This window comes from Tachypleus tridentatus, chromosome 12 (assembly GCF_004210375.1).
Source record: "Tachypleus tridentatus isolate NWPU-2018 chromosome 12, ASM421037v1, whole genome shotgun sequence".
NCBI classification, from domain to species: domain Eukaryota; kingdom Metazoa; phylum Arthropoda; class Merostomata; order Xiphosura; family Limulidae; genus Tachypleus; species Tachypleus tridentatus.
Window position 1 is genome coordinate 71516527 of NC_134836.1, and position 22224 is coordinate 71538750.

General features: G+C 31.9%; 1 protein-coding gene across 2 annotated transcripts; it reads right to left on the reverse strand.

Moving 5' to 3' along the window:
- Positions 1–290: 290 nt before the first annotated feature.
- Positions 291–15452, reverse strand: LOC143233572 (eukaryotic translation initiation factor 4E-1A-like). Of its 2 annotated transcripts, XM_076469916.1 has the most exons (7): positions 15316–15452; positions 11765–11952; positions 10993–11056; positions 7458–7571; positions 4084–4223; positions 2467–2521; positions 291–940 (listed from the first exon to the last, which is right to left on the reverse strand). In XM_076469916.1, the coding sequence occupies exons 1-7, from the start codon at positions 15358–15360 to the stop codon at positions 881–883; spliced, it is 666 nt and encodes a 221-aa protein (XP_076326031.1). In that variant the 5' UTR covers positions 15361–15452; the 3' UTR covers positions 291–880. The 2 variants fall into 2 exon arrangements, with proteins under 2 accessions (XP_076326031.1, XP_076326032.1); XM_076469917.1 differs by lacking the exon at positions 2467–2521.
- Positions 15453–22224: the final 6772 nt, after the last annotated feature.

Sequence of the window (22224 nt, forward strand, 5' to 3'; positions counted from 1 at the left end):
AACTCTTGGGTTACTCTTTAATAACAAATAGTGGGATTGACTATTCCATAGTGCACTCACAACTGACAGTGACAGGACTTGTAAACCTGTAGACTGCAAGTTGAATGCCCTAACCACTAGGCAATAATACAGTATGATACACACAAAAATCTTAGCTCTTATGTAAAAGATTTTTTTTAACAAAGTAGATCTAATGAACTACCAACAACAAGACTGATTTACTTTATTCGTATGGTATAAACTTCCGTTTTGTGAATAAAAATATATGTGTATAGTCGAGACTTTTCCAAAACATTTCAGCTTTTTTATTCAGCTGTGTAGAAAACCCTGACCTCTAATAGGCTACAACAAATATAGGCACATTACAAACAAAAAACAATCTTAATTTAAATTCACTCATTTCACTTGATAATTAAGAGAAAACATCAACCTTGGAGCTTTGGGAACCCAAAACTAATTCCAATATGTTAAACTTAACACAGAAACATAAACAGTCAAGTTAACTACACAGCATGCTGGTTATTCATACTGGCTGATTTTTTTTTGCTAAAAGACTTCTTGATCTGTGATCTTTTTCCAGACAGAGGGTTAATTTTCAACCTGGAAAGCAGACATCACAAGCTACTTGAAGAGAAGAAACTGACAACATAAAAATAAAGACAAATGATACAGCACTATAAATAACGAACGGCTGGTTTGGTTGATACTTTCACTCCACAACCACCTTCAGGTGAGAGTTAACTGAGGCTATCAAGACACAGATGCAGAAGTTGGCCCCAGACCTCACACCATTCAGTATTTTCCCACACCAAACAGTCCTTTCTCATTCATTTCAAGCAAGAGGGAATATAATGTGTGTAGCTATTTTGATCCATAAGTGTTAAACTTGATAGCGGTTTTTGGCTGTAGATCCAGTTTTGGACTGTGTGTCAGCATGAGCCTAAAACAATGCGAAAAATAGTCGTAAATAACATTTGTGAAATATTAACCAAAACAATACTGAAACAAAAGTACTTCTTTATACTGAACATACAGAAACCCAACTACTTCAAGAAAAAGTATACAAACAACTTACAAAAATAATAATATAAATATAATTTTACCACTTTAGATTCAGTTTTAATGAAATATTTATTTCCAGCATTAGGAATAAAGAAAATGATGGTAATATGGTAGATACACGACTGACCAGCCTTCGTCATGATTAGTAAATTTAGAACACTAATAAGTAAATTAAACAATTGAATACAATTTTTGTTTTAATCAAACAACATGGTTGTAAAATTATTATTACACCATAAAACATTAGCACATGGTAGAACACACAACCCTTGAAAATGCCACCAATTATTTTTAGCCAACTCTATAGTACAGAAGATTAAATACATTACATTACAGCAATTTTAAATATACGTAAATCAAAAAGTCACCAAGGTAATAAAAATTCATGGTAGAATGGCATGTATGGGAACTACATTTCAACACTGTTTGGAGGCAGCATAATGCCACTGAAAATTTATTACTTTTGGGAAAGGTATGAAACATCTATACACAACCACCAAGCAATAAATGTCCCATCACATTGAAGGTATGGTTGATCTGTTAGCTGTTAGATAGGTCTGGAATAAAATTACCAATCTAAAATTTCTAAGATCAAGGATCTAAACCTTTAGGAAGTCATGCACGCGCACGTTGTTCTGATTATGACAAACATATAGTTGCACTGACAAACATTGCTTTGGCAATTCACAAGAGAGAAAATAGATAACTTTAATTCTGACATTATGTATACACACCTTTTTTTTTTTTTTTAATCAAAAGTTAACATAAATAATGGTAGTACTCAGTTCATAAAGATGTGTTCATGTTGCAAACTTAAAAGTTATGATGACAAATTCCCTTGTACTTAAATGGCATTGGAAAATAAAGGAATATGAATCAACCTAGGATACTAAGACCACTTACAAAAAGATCTACAAAAAGTCATACCCATGCCATTACATAATGCAAAGAAAACTTCTCATCCCTAAAAGTGATACAAGCCACATACACATGTAGCATTAATGACATCTGTTCAACTGTTGTATACTTCAGATATCTGAAGAATGAAATGAATATTCATGTTATTCTATAAAAACATGCAGTCAAGTTACCAGATGCAAAAGCCCATGAATTAATGTTCAAATACTGTCAAAACCAGCTGAAAAACAGTGATGCCCACACAGGAAGGAATGATGTCCTCTAGATAAGATAGCCTTAAGATTGAATATTTACAATGGAAGCTAAGCTGCAGAACTGCTATTGTGAAGATGCATGGTCATCAGATAGAGCATGACTGGACACTGATATGGACTTAATGATATGAAAAAGCTCAAAAAGTAAATTCAATGTAATGTACTCAATTTCTGTACACATTAATATACATAAAAAATTATGAAAATAGTTTATTTTAAAGGTTGCCCCTACCTCAAATCCAATCAGTTGTCTGGGACTCATGTTTAACCTTTCTTTTAGTTTCTTTCTGTGAAAGCATTGAAATGTATAGCATTATTTCGAATTACATGTTATAAAAACAAGCTTCATGTACACACCTGTTCCTATTGAAGTAGTTCACTATTTACACCTTGTTGATTGGAATGTTATGAATAACAAATATATGTAACTATAGTTCATGAAATGTTTACATTTTCTACAGATAAGTGGTCAACTTTCCAGCCAAATAAGATTAATTATTAATATAATTAGTAAATTACAGGGTGTAGAAGTTATGGTACCAATGAGTTTAGGTTATTAAAAAATAAATATTTTTAATTTAATATATTTATTTAAAAAAAAAAAAAAAAACCAAGTTTTGGACTTTTTCATATTAGTTCCAATAATAACAAAAGTGGATAATATTTAACAAGCATTTCATCTTATAATGATTACACACAATATATAATTACAGCTTTTCAGAGCCTTTCACTGGTTACCACACCAAATTAAAAGTTTTACAAACTAGAATATTAAAACAAGTTTGTTATAATCCCACTTCATGTTTTATTTCAATGTGTGCTTCACAGTTTATGATTTTATATTACAAACATAAGTACATAGTTCACTACAAACTGTTTAATGTTATTTTCTGTTGTTTTCTATCTAAGAGACTTTCACTTTACAACTTAAGTAGCCTTATGCAAGAGTCTTCATAGAATGCCACACAAGCAATGTTTAATTTCTACTTCCTATGTATGATAAACTTTAGAAGCTACTTATTATTTCACACATCCACGTACTGAATAATCAAAATAAAATTATGAATGAAGACTTACCATGAATTTTGAAAATGTGTATTTAACTCAATTTGAATATAGTTAAAACATCACAAAGCAAGATAAAATAAAGTTTTCACATAGTTTTTAACGTAATGTAATTCTCACATCACATGTCTGATATCTATCAATTTTATCTTTAAAGTTCATTAGTTTAACAAATATACCTTGTTACTTCAAAACAAAAGAGAATGTTTATATCTTTAAAATACACCATATTGTTTTGAAAATATACTATGAATTAGGGAAACCAGGGACTTATGAGAACTTTCAAGTATTGATATAAGTAATAAATGCCTTCCACTTCAAATTCTTTGTCTCAACTGAAATTTATACCTGGGGTTTTTAAGCATGTGGCTTCTACTGCTTGCAGCAATTTACTTCTTAAATCAGGACTTGTACATGGAAAAATATTTTTATTTCTAAAACTAGCACCAAATACTCAGATCAAGAAAGCAATTCATGTTTTCATCTTAGTAGAAAAGTTTTATTCACACAAATCTGGTTCTGGGAAAAAGTGTAAAAAAGAAAATTATACTTACTAAGGAATGATAAATGTGGCCTACCAACTTATTATAAAATTATATTTAAAGTATTTCAAGTAAATGCTAATCAAAAACTGCATACAGATCCATAAATAATTTTTCACATGTGGCATTGCAAGGAAATAAGACACAATCCCTTTTCTAACCTTTTATAAGAATTATTATATTAGAGACTTCAATCTTGAGTAATATATAACCATCAAGATATCACTGGGAGGAATACTTACCCAATTCGCACATTACCATCTCCATTTCTCACATCTGCTGTCCAAACTCCAATTTTGTCTCCCTTTGGACGAATCTGTACAACTGCCCCACAAATGTCGTCACTGTATTCATCAAAGGCTTCGCCAATCAAACAAAGAAGCTAGAATATTGAACAAAAGAAATCAAATATTACACATTTCTGTCACACAAACTCAACTATTTCATCATTCTCTTGGAACATAACTCTTAAAAGTGAGTGTTACCAATTAATGAAACATAATGTTGGTTTGACTTCGTGCTTGAAATGCACGTAATTGTTGCTAGTACGCTTGCCCATAAAGTAAAGGTTGTTTCTTTGTTGATCAGTTGCCACTGGTTTTACAGTGGTGTATAGTTCAAGTAAAATGGTAAAATACTTGGAACATTTAGAAAAGACACGTATCTCAGTCTTATGATTTTCATACCTAGTCAAATCTTGTCAAATTTTGTATTTTATTATAGTTGTTACCAAGTACAAGATATTGCCTACATATCTTAGTCATTAAATATATTTATGAAAAAAATTGTAATGAAATACTTATTTAAAAAGTTAAAAATATAATTCATTAATACTAGAATATGTTAATTCTTGCTTTTAATACTAACTTTGAGAAATAGCATTCACAAAATCCATAATCAAAAAACAATTTTAAAATCCTGTGAACAATGATAGTTTTTCGTTGTTTTTAAAATAAGCATACCACAAATCTTTTGGGTCCACAATGTACATTAGAACTGAAGAAATCAACACATTATATTACATAATAAATTACATCAACTAATCAACACCTGTGACCTATTAGCCAGACAAGGATCTAGAGGAGAGATCCAAGGAATCTTGACTCTCTCCCTATTTTGTTTTTCAGAAATTAATAAAATAGCATACATCTCCTCAGATGACCAGAAAGAACAACAGATGTCTGTTTTTATTAAATTGATTGTTGTTGTCGTTGTTTTGAATTGAGCACAAAGTTACCCAATGGGTTATCTATGCTCTTTCCACCTTGGGTACTGAAACCTGGGTTTAAGCATAGCAAGTCTGCAGACATACCACTGAGCCACCAAGGAACTTGTTAGATTGGACTATTAATTACCACTAAAACTTTCCTTGAGTTTTCTAAAGTCAATACAGCTGCAGACTACAACAAATTAGTTACAGGTTCAACTAATAACTGATTATTTCTAAGCTAATACATCTGTATTAAAATTAAATACCATTGGAAATTTAAGCTTTGGATTTTTCCAGAAATTAGCAATGTCTCTATACGTTATTAGATTTGTTGTTATCAAGGTTAATGTTGTTTAGAACACTTGCAGCTCATAAGACTTTATTGAATTCTCACAAGAAAGATATTTTTCATATTACTGATGTCCAATACAAGCCAAGTGGTTCAACTGTATAGGTAAATACTAAATTTGTTTAAATACAAGTATCCTATTTACAAATGCTAAAATATGAATGTAGGTACAGACTTTTTGTTTTCTAGCTATGATTATAAATATTTATATTTATTTTTAAATGAAAAATGTGAACCAATTAATGTTTTATTTTCATATTACTACAAATAACTTTGAAATTGTTGGAGTAATTCCATTGAACAAATGATAATGCCTTTTGTAAGATTTCTAAAAGGCAGTAGTAATGTCAAATCAAAGGAAAATAAAATAGATCTAGTTGAACAGAATTTTTCTGCTCATTCTAAAAGAATAGATTTAGAACCTATCACCCCTTGAGAATATATTACCTATTTCATGACATCTTGTCATGATACAGCATCAAGTGGTTTGACTATTTACTAAATAAACACAGCTACAAAGAAAATTTAAATGTGGTAAAGTACAGATCAATCATAGCAAAGTGAATTTATACAGGTTTGAGTTTTTAGTTTCTGAAGATGTTCCATTATATATGTAAAAGTATTTGTGTGTGTTAAATGATTTGTTTGAAAGCTAAATAAATTTTTTTCAATGGTAAAGCAATTGAGATAGGGTAAGCTTATACCAGTAGTTTCAAACCTGGGGGTCCCTGAAAGTCACGTGGGGGCTTCCTGAGCTATTTTCTTTAATAAAATACACAGAGAGACAGAATATGATCCATGGAGGAAAATAATAAACAGGGTCCTTGGTAGTGAAAAAGTTGGGAACCATTGCTCACAGTTTAGAGACAGGTTGAATCAGTAGAAAAATGAACTTCATTACATTTAAAAATGTAGAACATTTGGAGAAAGTTTTCATAGTAAGGTTCAAGTAACTTTAGAGAGTAGACACAAGAAATATATAACAGTATGAAATAAAGTCACATGACTGAAGACTGTTCAAGGATTAGTTGAGGTATCTTCGTGTATGGGTTTATATTTAAATTTAACACAGTAACAATACGTGTGTAAACATTTAATTATGTTCACCAAATCAAAGTGTCAAGTTGGTAACTGCAAAAGAAAAATGATTATTCAAAAATTTACATACATAAATTGGCTCACTGGCTATCTTTAATTGACATATTTTAATTAATTTAATTTAAACAAGACCAACTGCTAGTTACTTCTTATTTTGAACATCAGGAGGCCTGGGTTCGATTCTCAACTGGGAAGTTCTCATTTAAGGCCCAACATGGCCAGGTGGGTTAAGGCGTTTGACTCGTAATCTAAGGGTTGCAGGTTCAAATCCCCGTTGCACCAAACATGCTTGCCCTTTCAGCCCTTGAGGCATTAAAGTGAAGGTCAATCCCACTATTTGTTGGTAAAAGAGTAGCCCAAGAGTTGGCAGTGGGTGGTGATGACTAGCTGCCTTAACTCTAGTCTTACACTACTAAATTAGGGAAGACTAGCACAGATAAACCTCGAGTAGCTTTGTGCAAAATTCCAAAAAACAAAACAATCATTTTAAACACAAACAACATGGCAATATGGTTGTCTCCAGGTAAGATTATACCATAATTTTAAAAAAATTATTCCCCCCCAAATTGCACAAATGGGAACCTCCATAAAATGTCTATCATGAGACAATGGCTAATTAGAAAATACTTTGTTAATTATGCAGCAGTTTATTCTCCAGCTTCCAAAATTAGTGTGCTCTCTTTTTTTGATGATCTCCACTAAATATATGGAAACATACCAAGACTACTCAATTAACAAGTCCATTAATTAATAAATTAGCAAATACTACTACTGCAAGACAGCCTGTTGATACAGGTATGTTAATCTTTAGAATGAGTTTTGTTACACATTTTAAACTAAAGTTATTTGTGTCATTATATAATATTTCTGTACTATATGACATTAACGTATGCATGAAGTGAATGGAATTTAAATTCCTCAGCTAAAAGTTTCAATAATAAATTTAAAAAAATACTTACAATTTCTAGCCAATAAGCATCCAGGTCTGAGGAACGCTGATTTCTACTGAGGTTTATTAACCATCTTCCACCTCTCTTATTTCTTTCATCTTCCCACATAGGTTTAATCCCATACTAAAAGAGAAAACACAGGTTCCTTGCAACTTCAGTAAAGAAACTACCCAAAATGATTTAGTTCAGACACTAAGAACTAACAAACAAAATAACATATAATATTAATCAGCAATGAGGAGAAAACCCACTTGTTGGGAAAAATATTATATGTAAAAACAGCTGGATTGGGTTGAGAAAATTTTTAATGTAGAGGAGCGAACAACATTTCGACCTTCTTCGGTCATTGTCAGGTTCACAAAGAAAGAAAGAAGTAACTGATCAATAGCTGACCACATGTCTGAAGGGGGTTGTGTAAATAAGTGTAGGAATGCAGAGGACGCACTTAGATGTTCAAAGCATTCCTACACTCAGTTACACAACCCCCTTCAAACATGTGGTCAGCTGTTGGTCAGTTACCTCTTTCTTTGTGAACCTGAAGATGACCGATAAAGGTTGAAATGTTCGCTCCTCCACATAAAAATTTTCTCAACCCAAACCAGCTGTTTTTACATACATATTATATAATATGATCCTTTTACCATTAACAGTTATACATTCCACAAAAAGGTGGATTTTAATTTGCTGATAAATTTCCTCTTCTTCTAACAGATTAACAACATTGTTCTGGGTGAAGAGAATATTAACTACTCTTGCACTCAAAAAACATGCTAAGCCAATGATGTGTATTTGTATTCTTGCAATAAAATGTAAGAGCAATATGTGAAATTGACCAAAATCTCAAGGGGATAAAACTGTCTCTGGAGTTAGCAAGCCCTTAGGCAGATGAAACTTTCTTCATTTGCTACCTAAATGTTGTAAAATGATTATAGCCTGCTAGTACAAATAAACTAAAGAGAAACAACTAAGAAATGTTTCAGTGAACAAATATTTGTTTTAAATCAACTTGAGAATTTTGAACTGCAAAATATAGAAAGAGTGAAATCTGTAAAAAAGGTTTAAGACAGGTAAAAAAAAAAGACAAGTTCTGAAGATACAATCAGTCCAATACAAAGAACAACCCTTGTGAACTGACACACTCCATCACAACTGCGCCAATACAGATTTTGTCATTTGAAACAACTGTATCATGGACCAAGATTACTTGCAGACAGGACAAAAGAAATTTTTCTACATTTAATTCACTACTTTTCAAAAAGAATATTAATTTTGAAACTTTGAGCCTGATTAGCATTGTACAAACATATAGGTTGACTGGACAGGTCAGATATTAAGATTCAAGTGTAACTGTTCTTGACTGTACTGTCAAGATGGAGAGCAATAAGTGAAGAAAACCAGACAAGGGTTTGTCTAGACTTTTTAAGCATCTACTCCCTAAAAATTTTTTAATGACATCAAGGTTGAAATCTGGGACCTTCTGACCCACAGCTTCATATAATAGCTACTGGCCCAAGATGACCATAAACATTTCAGTTTTGTGGCTTCATCAGTGCACATCTTGTATAAACAACTAGTTTATTCACATGTTCTCAACTTGCTCAGTTACTATTTACAGCAAACAAACTTCTATTATCAGCCTTAATTGTGTTTGTTTACTGTTGTTTGCAAAGACTGAACAAAAATGTGCAGCACAAATGTTTGACGTTGAACAATTTTAGCAAAATCAAGAATAAACAGGCGACTAAATGTAATAAAACCAGCTCTGCTAGTGTTAGAACACAGAGGGATAATAAATACAGAAACCCAACCCAGCTGGAAAACTATTGCAATACCTACACAAGAAGCAAGCATCTACAAACCTGAATACAAGGTCTGTTAAAAAAAATATGCAGACAGATGTCATAAAACAAAATGTACTGTATTTAGAAGTTACAGGTCTAGGACCCCTTCAAAGTACTCTCCTCCCCAACGCACACACTTATCCCAACGATGTTTCCACTTGTTGAAACAGTCCTGTTACGCTTCTTTTTTTAATGTCCTCCAGCTCCTTCGTCGCATTTGCCTTAATCTCGGGAATCGTCTCAAATCTTCTTCCTTTCAAGGGTCTTTTGAGTTTGGGGAACAAGAAAAAAATCTCAACGAGGAAGGTCAGGTGAGTAGGGGGGGATGGGAAAGAACAGTGATCGAGTGTTTGGCCAAAAACTCAGGAGTTCTGAGGCACAAATTTTGCAGCAACGGGGTGCATCTTCAATTTTTCGGTCAAAATCTCGTAACAAGATCCAACTGATATCCCACACTCTTCAGCAAGCTCCCTGACAGTCAGACGTCGATTTGCCGCACCAGGGTGTTGATTTTGTCGACGTGTGGGTCGTCAGTTGACATGGAAGGACGTCCAGGACGCTCATCATCTTCAATGGACTGTCGACCATCCTTAAAACGTGCATGCCACTTGAAACATGCTGTACGCTTCATAGCAACATCACCTTAAGCCGTGTTAAGCATAGCAAAAGTTTCACAGCAAGTCATTGCTCCTTCAGGTCATTCATTCTGAAATCTGCCAAACAAACAAAAAAAAAAAAAAATCGCACTTCACTTAAAACCCCGTAGCTAATACACAAATGAAGATATCTGCAATCGGGAAATGGCATCGTAATCAGCTGATCCATGCAAACCTAGCGACACCAAGCGGATTCCCCTGGAACCAACTGGAGCCGCACAATTCAAACAGTCCTCGTATTTTTTTTTTAACAGCCCTCGTACATTTTCCCCATCAAGTTAAGTTTACCTTTACTGGAGGCACATGATATGAAATGCTATCTCCTCTTATTAGACACACACACACATGCTAAACTTAAAGATTAAACCAAACTAACATACACCTCTCAAGAATTTTACAAAATCAGGAGTTCTAACCAGACTAGTTTCATGGTAGGTATTGTTTTCATTCTTATCACTGATGTGTTTTTCTCAAACCAAAATAGGTCAAAGGAATTTTCAAAACTCATGGGGAAAAGAAACCAGTATCTTGTCATTTAATGAGTTTATGAAAACATGCCACTTTAGGAAAATTAATATTTTAAAACTGCTTATGTGAAAACTACAATTTAATAAAAGCAAACTTAACTTTTGAACTATAATTCAAATGAATGGATTAGTATTGATTGAAGTAAATGCTCATATTCAGTTTTATCAGTATTATATGATTTAAAAAACTTTCAATACTGTAAGAGGGAAAGCCATTTCACGAGTACTTATTTTTCTAAATTATTTCCTTAATATACTAAAACAAATTAGTTAATTTATGAAGAAAGAAACCTCAGTTAAAATGTTATTGTACAAACATACACCTTAAAACCATTACTATTTTAGGAGAACATAAAACATTTCAAAGCACCTATTACATGAAGTCTTAGATTTTTGGGAGAAAAATTAATAACGTCTTACAATATACAAAACCTGTCAGTTCATAAACAATGTTTACCATTACCATCAATAACTAATTATTTACAAATGCTTATAGTAGAATAGAATTATACTTTCTTACCTTAAACAACGCGTAATCACATCCTATTTTTAATTTGCTAGCCACTTCTATATGGTTATATAACCTGTAATATAAAAATATTCATTAGTGTAAAGAAAGTGTTATATCTTAAATAAATATAAAAATTAACAGATAAAATGACTTTTTATAAAGTTAGAGTTGATGGAGCAAATGAATTAAGTTTAATCTTATTTTAAAAGTTTCAGTGCTTTTCTAGACATTACCAATTTCAAAGTTTAGGTCTATATGCAGGGTTAAATAAAGCAGTTTTATCAGAAAATTACCAAAAGGATGTTCTACAAGAATAACAAGGTAACCTATTGGAAAGTTTAGAAGAACCTAAGAGCAAAATTACAGAAGTCTGCAAATCTTTCACTAGACATTTTTGTGTTTAAAAATACTTGCATGATATTAATAATTGAAAGTTACCCCCCCCCCACCCCTTGATGAGATGCTGAGTATATCTAAATAAGTCTAGCTGGCATTGAGCATATACACCTATAGCAAAATAAAGAATTACATATACTAAATGCACAAACCTTCCACAGCCAAGTGTATTTTGTTACTTAAGCATGATCTCGGACCCGTCATCAATGAAGTAAAAAATTACTGTTTTTCATGGATCAGATCAAGGTTGTTAACATGGAATTTTCAGTTCATTGTGATAAAAATAAACAGTTAAACAGTGCAACTAAACACGTTTAAATAATTTTACAGTAAGCCTTATTTAAACAAAACTTTTTAGTTTTAAAATGCAAATTAAAAATCTTACGCCCAAAAATCTTCAACTGTGTCAAAGGAAGTAATTTCCAATAGATTTTCTTCCCAAGCTTTAGTCTTATCATTCATATAAAACCAAAGGCTCCATCTATTCTGAAGAGGATGTTTGATTAACATTTCAGGGCTCAGATTTTCACCTTCTGCTGTTTGCTCAACCTCCTGACTGGTTGACTGATCTCCCTATGAAATAGTAATAGCACATTTTTTTTCTTCTTATTTATCAAATATTAATTTCCAACATACAAAACCATGTTGATCCACAAAGAATTACACATTAGAAAAACTGTTTATAAGGACAAGGTGATTAAAATTTATAAACTAGCATTTTTACTATAATTTTGTTGAAAACAATTCTTTATACATACAATTTCATTTAATTATAAATACACATTACCAAAAACCACAAATATATAAATAGAAAAAACCATGTTTTCTTGAGTGTTAATACTGAATAAATATATTATTGAACCATAAACAATATTTTCTTCACAAAATTTATATCATATATACATTTTACATTTAACCTATTTTTATTCTTTACGTGATGCAAAACTAATTTTCTGGTTCTTCTAACTTAGCTATCTATTTCTTTAATGCTAAAGTAATGCTTTTATTTTTAATACTTAATGGAAATCTCATTTCATTTGGAATATCATGTGATGATGCTCGATACAAAACTTTTTCTTAATATTTCCTTATTTACTTTTATTAGTTTTAGGTTCGTGTTTCATAAATTGATTTAATTTTTCACAAATTTGAATATATTTATTAAATCTATATAGTATTTTATAAATATATAATTTGCACAATCGTGGTATATTTAAATTTTGAAAATGTAATCTAGTATGGTCATATTGTGGTAATGAAAATATATGTCTTATTAAATCTTTTGTAACTATTATAACTCTTACATTTGTTAAATAGACACCTAACAGGCAATACCATATTGTATAACTGAATCAAACCAAGCATAATAAATACTTTAAATTTCATTTTTAGATATTTTTATACAATCTTATTACTGATACTGTCCAATTTTTCTCCACTGTTGTACTCTTTCCAATTTAAACTATGATCTGCTATCACTCCACAACACTTGACATTTTCCAACTTTTCTTTTATAACTGAATTACTGCTCATATCTTTTTTAACAGACAAATGTTTGCAAGTAACCTCTCATAAATTATTGACTCTTAAAAATAACATTCAACTAGATATATTTAAGTGAAAACAACTAGATATATTTAAGTGAAAATATCAGATAGACCATTTTATTCACAATAAATTTTTATTAAACCTTAAGTGTTTTAAATCACTTAGTTTTCTTTGAGCTGATTGAATATTAATTATATAATGAAAAATATGACAATCTGACAGTTCAAAATAAAAAACACCCATTACACAGCTAAATGATCAGTAAAATATGACAATCACCTGACAGTTCAAAATAAACACCCACTACACAGCTGAATGATCAGTAAAATATGACAATCACCTGACAGTTCAAAATAAAAAAAAACAAAAAACATCCTTTATACAGCTGAATGCTCAGTAAAATATGATAATCAAAAGTTCAGGCTCATGAATCAATTACATTAAACTAATTATTCTCATGAGACTTCAATACTTAAATAGTCAAACACTAACACTGATTATTTGAATGAAAGATGTATTGACTTGTTAATGACATGAAGTTGTTATTGGCTACATAAAATGTGCTGCCAATTCACAAAATATTATAAACGAGATGAAAACAACCTTAATAGTGTTGTAGAAGAAAACAATTCTATTGTTCTGGTCAGGTAATGTTTTACATCATCCAGACAGTGTTGTTCCAGTAAAAAGGATTTTAGTTTGTATCTAAAGAAATATTCAATACAAGTCTAAAAAGGTTTTAATTTCATCATATAGTTCATTAATTAGTCCACATTTGAAGTACTGTGTTTAGTCTAAGTTTCCTTATCTCAGGAAGGATGCCAAACTATTGGACAGTTCAGGAGGACTATTAGGCAGACTCCTGGGATGGAATTATTGTTATACAAGAAGGTTTCTCAAATTTTCTTTTAGAAAAAAAGTGTTATGAGAGATTTGACTGAAGTGGTTAATATTGTTAAGGGAACTGACAGTGTTAATAAATCATCTTTTTTCCCCCATACTTAATGGTAGGATTAGAGGACTCAAACTTTTTACAGAGTAAGAGTTCTCTTCCATTAAATCAAAGTTTATTTTTCCAGAGATTTGCCTTTGACATGATTACTTCCAGATGTGATGAAAGAAAGACATTTAAGGGAGGACTTAAACATTTTTTGAATAAGGGATGACTTCAAGTTTTTTTTTCCAAAAAGTGTTCAGTTTCATGGGTAGGATGGTCCAGATGGACAAGTCGCTTGTTTTAAAATTTATGTAAAAAGCATGTTTTTCATTCTGAACAATTGAGATAAAAATTTAAAATTTGCCTTCAACCAGTATTTTTTTTGTTCTAGCATTACATTCAATACATATCCATACAATTGATTTTTAAAGCTAAATGCACTTGTTGCACAGTTGCAAAATTGTCCTATTTTTTACATTCAAACATATGACAAAGATTACTTCTGATTTTAAGTCAGTCTTGCAATGACTTAAATCTTGAAATTACCAGTAGTGTCTTTGCTAATTCAAATGAATTCATGGTAAGCCATCCAATTATTAGAAAATTTCATGTTAAAAAGATTAATAAACATACTAATTACCACTGGCATTACATAAATGAAATAGCATTAAACTTCAATAAGTACAACAGATACAATAGTTTATAACTACTGTAATGTCTACCAAAGCAAGAATGATTTAAAACAATAACTGTGGACATTGTCCAGTTTTATTTGAACAGTGTGAAATTGTTTATTATACATTGTAAGATAAAACATCAAATTCAAAAGTGCAGTCACAATTTTAAAACAAATATGTAATGCAAGATGGCTACATACTCAAATATCATTGGTAAGAGTTTGTATTCCTGTTGTTGGCATCATTCAACAAGTAATACACATCTTAAAATTTAATATCATGTTAAAATTATTTTTATAAAAGAAAGTAATAAAAGAAATACGCTCATTTCACTAAATCTAACCTCAAATTAACAATAAGATCATTAATACCTTTGATTGAAACACTTTTCAGTATTTACGTTTGAAATCATTTTAAGAACTAGAATTTTATGGAATTTACTTGTTTCCGAATTGCAACAAAGAACGAATCCCAAAAGCAAACTATATTATATTTTGTGTTTTAATCAACTTGAAATATGGTTAGCGTACACAAACCTACATTTCACATCTGAAGCCTAACGAAATTGTTAACGTGTCGATAACGGTTAAACTAAGCAGGTCACACCCGGTCAACAGAAGTAAGGCTTATCTGAACATCAACTAATACTTTTTCATATAACGAGCTCAATGTACTAAGCAAAAAATGTTCAATAATATCTAACAAGGAATCAGAAACACATGTTGAAATAATAATAATAATCTAAAAATGATCTTAACTTCTGTAGATATCTACCTCACTCATTCCTTCTTTTTCAGCCGCCATAGTAGCATATGCCATAAGGACCTATTCTCGTTACTCTAGTTGCAACCCACGATATATCTGTATTAGCTATACTAAGTAACGAGCGTCATCTATCACAAAAAATACAACAGAAATTTACTGTCACGAAATGTCTAAATATAAAAGATAATACTGAACATGGTAACAAAATATTTTTCAGAGTTAATTCGATATGCATTACCATGTTTGTTAAAACATTAGAAAGTGTTGTGAAACCTTCTCACAAGAAACCTCAAGTAACTGTGAGAAAACAGCACAAAGTTGGATGCACATCTCTTACCTGCATGACTCATTCTTTATTATTTGTTATAAAGTAGTGTTTCTCAACTTTTTCCTTTGTTTGTGTTTTAAATTTCGTGCAAAGCTACATAAGGGCTATTTGCGCTAGTTGTCCGTAATTTAGCAGTGAAAGACTAGAGGGAAGGCGGATAATCACCCCGACCAACTCTTGAACTACTCTTTTACCAACGAATAGTATGAATGTCCAAAGCATAAAAATCACCTCCATGGCTGAAAGAACGAGCATGTTTGTTGAGACGGAGATTTGAACCCTCGACTCTCAAGTTACGAGTTGAGCGCCCTAACTATCAGGGTATGCCAGGCTTATTAATCTTTTCTTTTCCATGGGCGGGCTCGCTTACTCCCAAAACTGTTATGTCCAACAACATTAAAAAAAAACAAGATTTTTATAAGAATATTCTGTCTGGTTTTCTTTGTTTGTTTTAGTGAAACACCATGGATCGAAAGTTGAATAATACTGTTGTAAAACACACAACTACCCAATGGGTTGCCTTAATTAATGATTAGAACGATTATGCAATTTAATGAACATAGCAACTTCCTTCTTTTCTCACCACTATGCGAACTTTATGATGAGAGGGAATCACTCCCATAACCAAGTTAACAGTTGAGAACCATAACAAATATGCTACCCTGTACTCAATAGTCTTTGAACCCATTTACTTAGGAAGGACGTAACACTGTAGCTCGAAGATGTCTAAGTTTACAGTTACATTGAATTAGGTTTATGTTCAAATTTTTGTGTAAATTTATTAATGAAAGATTGTAAAGATTATAAACTTCAATGTACTTTTATACCTTTAAAAATTTGATTATAAATACAATATCATAATATTATTTTAAGGCGAGTTCAAAATCTCAAGTTCAAACTCTATTTTGTTTAAACTTAATAAAGAACCATCATAAAATATATTAATATCCTGACTACCAATCAGAGTTAGTCGTGGGATATCTCTGCTCTACATACCTTAGGTATCGAAGTCCTCAGTCTTGTCACTAACCTATCGATGGGGTGGAGGTTGGACAAAATATAGAAGTGAACTATTAATTAAGTGGACCAACCAAATGTTAGAGTGTGTGTGTTTTCTTGTAGCAAAGCCACATTGGGCCACCTGTTGAGTTCATCGAGGGAAATTGAACCTCTGATTTTAATCTTGTAAATCCGTAGACTTACCGCTGTACCAGCGGTGAATCCCAATGTTAGAAAACTAAGAAAAGAACGTTAGCTGTAAAATCGAATTCATTATGTATAGACTATAAGAAATGTGACAAGCTCTCAGTAAAATGTACAGTTTGTCATACTCGAAAAATCAAATATGTGAAAGTACTTGTACTCTAGATATTTTTGCAAATTAACGACGTATGATTCAGATTGAGGAAATTTGGGATGGAGAACGGTGTCTATGTGTAGAATAAACATACGTTTGTCTGTAATTTAATTGGCTAGGCATGATCAGGTAGTTAGTGTTCTTAATTAGCAGGCTGAGGCTCACGGATTCGAATCTTCGTCTTACCAAACATGCTCGTTCTTTCGACCTTGGGGGCGTATAATGTGACGGTCACTCCCACTATTTCTTGGTGAAAAAGTAGTTCAAGTGTTGGTGGTGGGTGGTGATGAGTTGCTACCTTCCATCTAGTCTTTCGCTGCTAAATTAGGGACGGTTATCGTAGATAGCTTTCGTGTAGTTTTGCGCGAAATTCAAAACAAAGCTACTTCAACATCTAAGTTGCATAAAGAGATTGTATGCCACCAATATTTTCTACAGTTGCCGCCCATTTCACAGTCAACTCATCAAACTATTTGCTTTTTATCATCAGCTTTCTATTATTAATATTATTTATTTCTACTTGAATTGCCCCCCGCTGGTACAGCGGTATGTCTCCGGATTTACAACGCCAAAATCAGCGGTTCGATTCCCCTCCGTGGGCTGAGCAGATAGCCTTTGTGGCTTTGCTAAAAGAAAAACACACACACTCTACTTGAATTAACTTTCTCACGGTGGTAAATCTGAAGGCTTAAAATACTAAAGACTGGGTTTTGACACCCGTGATGAGCGCATCACACATAATCCATTGTGTAACCTTGGGCTTAACAGCAAACGAACATTAATATATCTTAGGACGGTCGAAACGTTGTTATCTGATTTATTAATAAAAGTGTATATACCTATGCCAACCGTCCTGAGATATATTTTTACTTCAAATGGGTTTCTCGTCATTATGAAATAAACATTAACATTTTACTAATCATTTGAAAGACTTGATTGTTTTATAACAAGAAGCAAGACAAAAAAATATTAACAACTTGGAAGTGAAACATTCGTATACTAAATTCAGCAGGGCACAAGTGTAACACCACAATTACCTATACTCTTGTGGTCAAGGTTAATTTGGGTTAATGCATTATTTAATCCAACGTAGAGTGAGGAGATTTACCACGAAGAGGAAGAACACCAGGAAATGAATAAGTAAGGATCAAAGTTCCTTCTAGATGGCAGCACAAACAAAAAGCAAGAACGTTGTTAACTTGTACGATACCCTAACATTAAGAAAGAAAATATAGAAAAACGTGACATAAAAATAAGTCTCAAAAATAAATATGAGAAGGTACCTACTATTGAAAAATAAACGGAAAACTTCTGATATAAGGAAGTTGTTACTAACGCCAGTCGACTTCATAAAAATAAACATCAAATATGGAAGTACACTTATTTCATTGCTAAATTAGGGATGGCTAGCGCACATAACCCTCGTGTAGTTTTGTGCGAATTAAAAAAGAAGAAGAAAGTAATATGTGTTCTGCCTATAACAGCTATCGAAAATAGATTTTTAGTGTTATAATCCCTGAGACTTTCCATTCAACCACCGGAGGACCATTGACTTTTTAGAAAATAAAAGTGTAGAAAATGCCATAAGTGTTATATATACACGATAACGAATACTTTGGACCAAAAGTAGCCATTCATTTAATGCTATGTTAGCAGCAAACTATAGGTTGTCTGTAAAGAAATGTATAAGTCAAACACACATAATTTACATTTAAAAAGTAAAAAATTTCACGTCCAAGAAGAAGTAATCAAGAAACATTAATTAAACAAAACCTATAGTGTTTTGGTTCTGTTCTACGATAAGTTCTTTTCTAGTTAGTTGTTTATCAGGCACAAAAGTAAGAGATTATTTGCCGTAACTTCAAGAATATTAAATTATAAGCGAAGTAAAGAATTACTAAAAAACAGAATTTGATAACTTAGTAAGCTAATAATATTAGTATTTTGATGTTTTTTAAGTATAGTGTTCTTCAATTATCGTAACAAAGTTACACGAGTAGTGGGGTTGAACTTATCGATAATACGACCAGGTATACTTCCGCATAGTCTCCGACAGTATTCTGTTTCAAGAGTAAATAAAACCAAAATTAAGAATGACAAATATTTTTACTGACTGATTTTGAAGTTCACATGTCATGCCAATTATGTGAATTATGCCTACAGAGTACATAATTCCCTCGAGATTCATGGCCTACATATGTTTTACTGACGTCACGACAATACAGATTGCAACGTTAAGCATCATTCATTTTACATCATCGCAGTGTCAACTGATTGATAAAACACTATTGTATTGTGGTGCGAGTGGTTAAATCAGTTGATTCTTTCAGGTGACTTTCGGCCCCTTTTGAGTAAACAAGTAAAACCTTTAGAAATATGATCAGTGTCTTACAGTTTCAGGTGTAGCTAACTGCCTTCAACTTTTGTCCCACTTCTAATACTATTTTCTATAATATTCTTTCACTTTTTACAGTTCTCTTGTTTCTTTGCATTGTTGTCATTTCAGTAATTTACTTGAATAATCTAGACATTTCACTTGTAACTCCGAGTTTTTATTACCCATTTATGTATATCAAGTTTTTACATATCTGTGTTGTCCTATGAATTGTCAAATGGTTCTAGAGTTGAAAGAAACATAATAATAAATAAATGCGGTAACCCTAAAAACATAAAAGAGAATAAATACCATCTCAGAAAAAAAGAAAGGAAAAACAGCCCGATAAACATTGAGGTTTTTTAGTCGAAATACAGCTAATGCTTTATTTTCTTTTAACGTCTAAAACCAGTTTCGTTTGTGTTGAAAATAAAATTTGATAGTCTATTGGCTGGGTGTCAACCTCTGCAAAGAATTCGTTCATAGACTGTGACTTAAGCATTTTCACTGCCAAATTTTTGTCGTAATTACCTAATTAAATTTAGGATTACAAATATTTACAATGTTTTTATTTTAGAATTGCTTATAATGTATTGTCATGTTGCAAGGTTTTACATCCTCTATAATGTAATATTTTAAAATATTTTCGTTTATGACTGTTCAGATAAACTGTCTTTTTTCCTGTTTTTTTGTTTGCCTATGCTAGAAGTTGTTTCATTTGCATAGTTAGTTACAGTTTCAGCGATTTTATATTTGTTGGTATTATAATATATATGTATTTATGATTGAATATATATATAAATGTGGAAAATAAAATAAAATAAAATGTTAACGGAAAGTAGAGGTCGTTATTTATTCGTAAAATTGCTATGAGAAGAATCCAAAACAAAATAAATGCTGCAATAAAATCTGTACAACTAGTATCACCTCATTGTGTACTGTTTTCTGCAACATTTATTTTGTTTTGGCTACTTTTTATATCAATTCTACAAATAACCAATGATCCCTACTTTCCGTTTATTTTAATTTATATTCATTTGTTCACTGTTTATATGCCCATTTAACGTACATAACATTTATAAGCTTTTAATATTGCCATGCCCCTGATAGCTATAACTTTTACTGTAATTAAAACCACAACTACAAATTTATATAATATAATTCTTACTTTGGACTATAAAGTGTATAAAGCTGTCAAAGTAGGGATTACGTTTATAGATTGGTGATTGTGATTATAATTTTGTTTCATTACTTTTTACAGCAGGATTCCATATTCATTTTAAAATTCATAATTTTAATACTCTTTTTTTTTGTTTACTTTGTGTGTTATATTTATATAAAATGGATATTTTACCTTGAAAAGCTGTCGCATGTCTGTCCATCTATTGGGTTAAATTGGGTTTAAAAGATACTTCAGTATGTGTATGACATGTTTATCGTTTATAAAAATATCTATATAAATTTAGCGGAACATCAAAATCATTTTCTCATAGTCCAGTCAAATAAGCTGAAGAAATCTTATAGAGATAGTTGGAGCCGTCTAGGGGCTCGCCCCACAGACGTGATCAGGTAGCGAGTAGATGAAGAAGTTGCTGTTTTAGAAACTTTTGAATTTTTATATAAGAAATGTTAGTAACCTTTTAAGCGTATTATTAGTATTATGCGCATAATATATCGTAACCAATATATTCAATAGGGTGGTTTTGGAAGTCTTGTAGATCCCCACTATTAAGTACTCTTGTACTTAAAAAAGTTTGAAATGTTGCTGTTCTATAGTCAGAATATCTCTCTTAGCGATCAACTTTTGAGGGTGTATCGGAACAACAGGATAGTTACAACTGATGGGTACAAGACCAACTTTCTAAAATGGGTAGATGGTTCTGGTGATGGAATACATCCACTGAATCACGTAATCTTCGTGGTAAGGTGGGTAGGGTGCTTGACTCGCAATCTGAGGGTCGCGGTTTCGAATCCCCGTCACACCATAACGTAATGATCAATCTCACTATTCGGTGGTAAAACAGTAGCCCAAGAGTTGGCAGTGGGTGGTGATGACTAGCTGCCTTTCATCTAGTCTTACACTGCTAAATTATGGACGGCTAGCGCAGATAGCTTCCGTGCAGTTTTGCGCGAAAATTCAAAATAAACGAACAAACTTCTCGAACTCTGGTCACCATAAACCTTTCGAGAGTTTGGCCCATAATTTCAAAACATCTAGAAGTACAAGTTGTTCACCGCTGGTACAGCGGTAAGTCTACGAAATTATAAATCTAAAATTCTGGGGTCGATTCCCTGCGGTAAACAAAGTTGATAATGCGTTGTGGTTTTGCTCTAAAATAACCAGTTACAAGTTAAATAATAAATTGAAAATAGCTACACTAATACGAAGAATCGAGCCAGTAGAGATATTTTACAGAACATTATATGTCAGTGTTCATTTGATATATAGTTCAAATGACCAACGCACTCGAGAAAGTTTCCATTTCGAACAGTTGAATTTTATCAACACAATTTAAGGTATGTATGGAAAGCAACTCTTAGGCCTTAGAGATAGCTAGCTATAAGGGCAAACAATGGCTTCTGTTTGTTTACACTTTACGCCATCCATTTGCTTGGAAGGACAAGCTATCAAATATATATATATATATATTATATAGTGCCTGACAACTGACTCACTGAAGACTTAAGTAAATCTAGAAGTTTTTCGGTAAGTAGTAACATCTCCGCGAAAACACAAGAGTGAATAAAGAATGATTTTGTTCACATTAAACTAGTTTTAAAAGCTAAGAAAGCTCCTTATACCAAAATGATGAACAAGCTTTTCTCCCATTTAACCGTCAGAACAATAAATGTTAGATA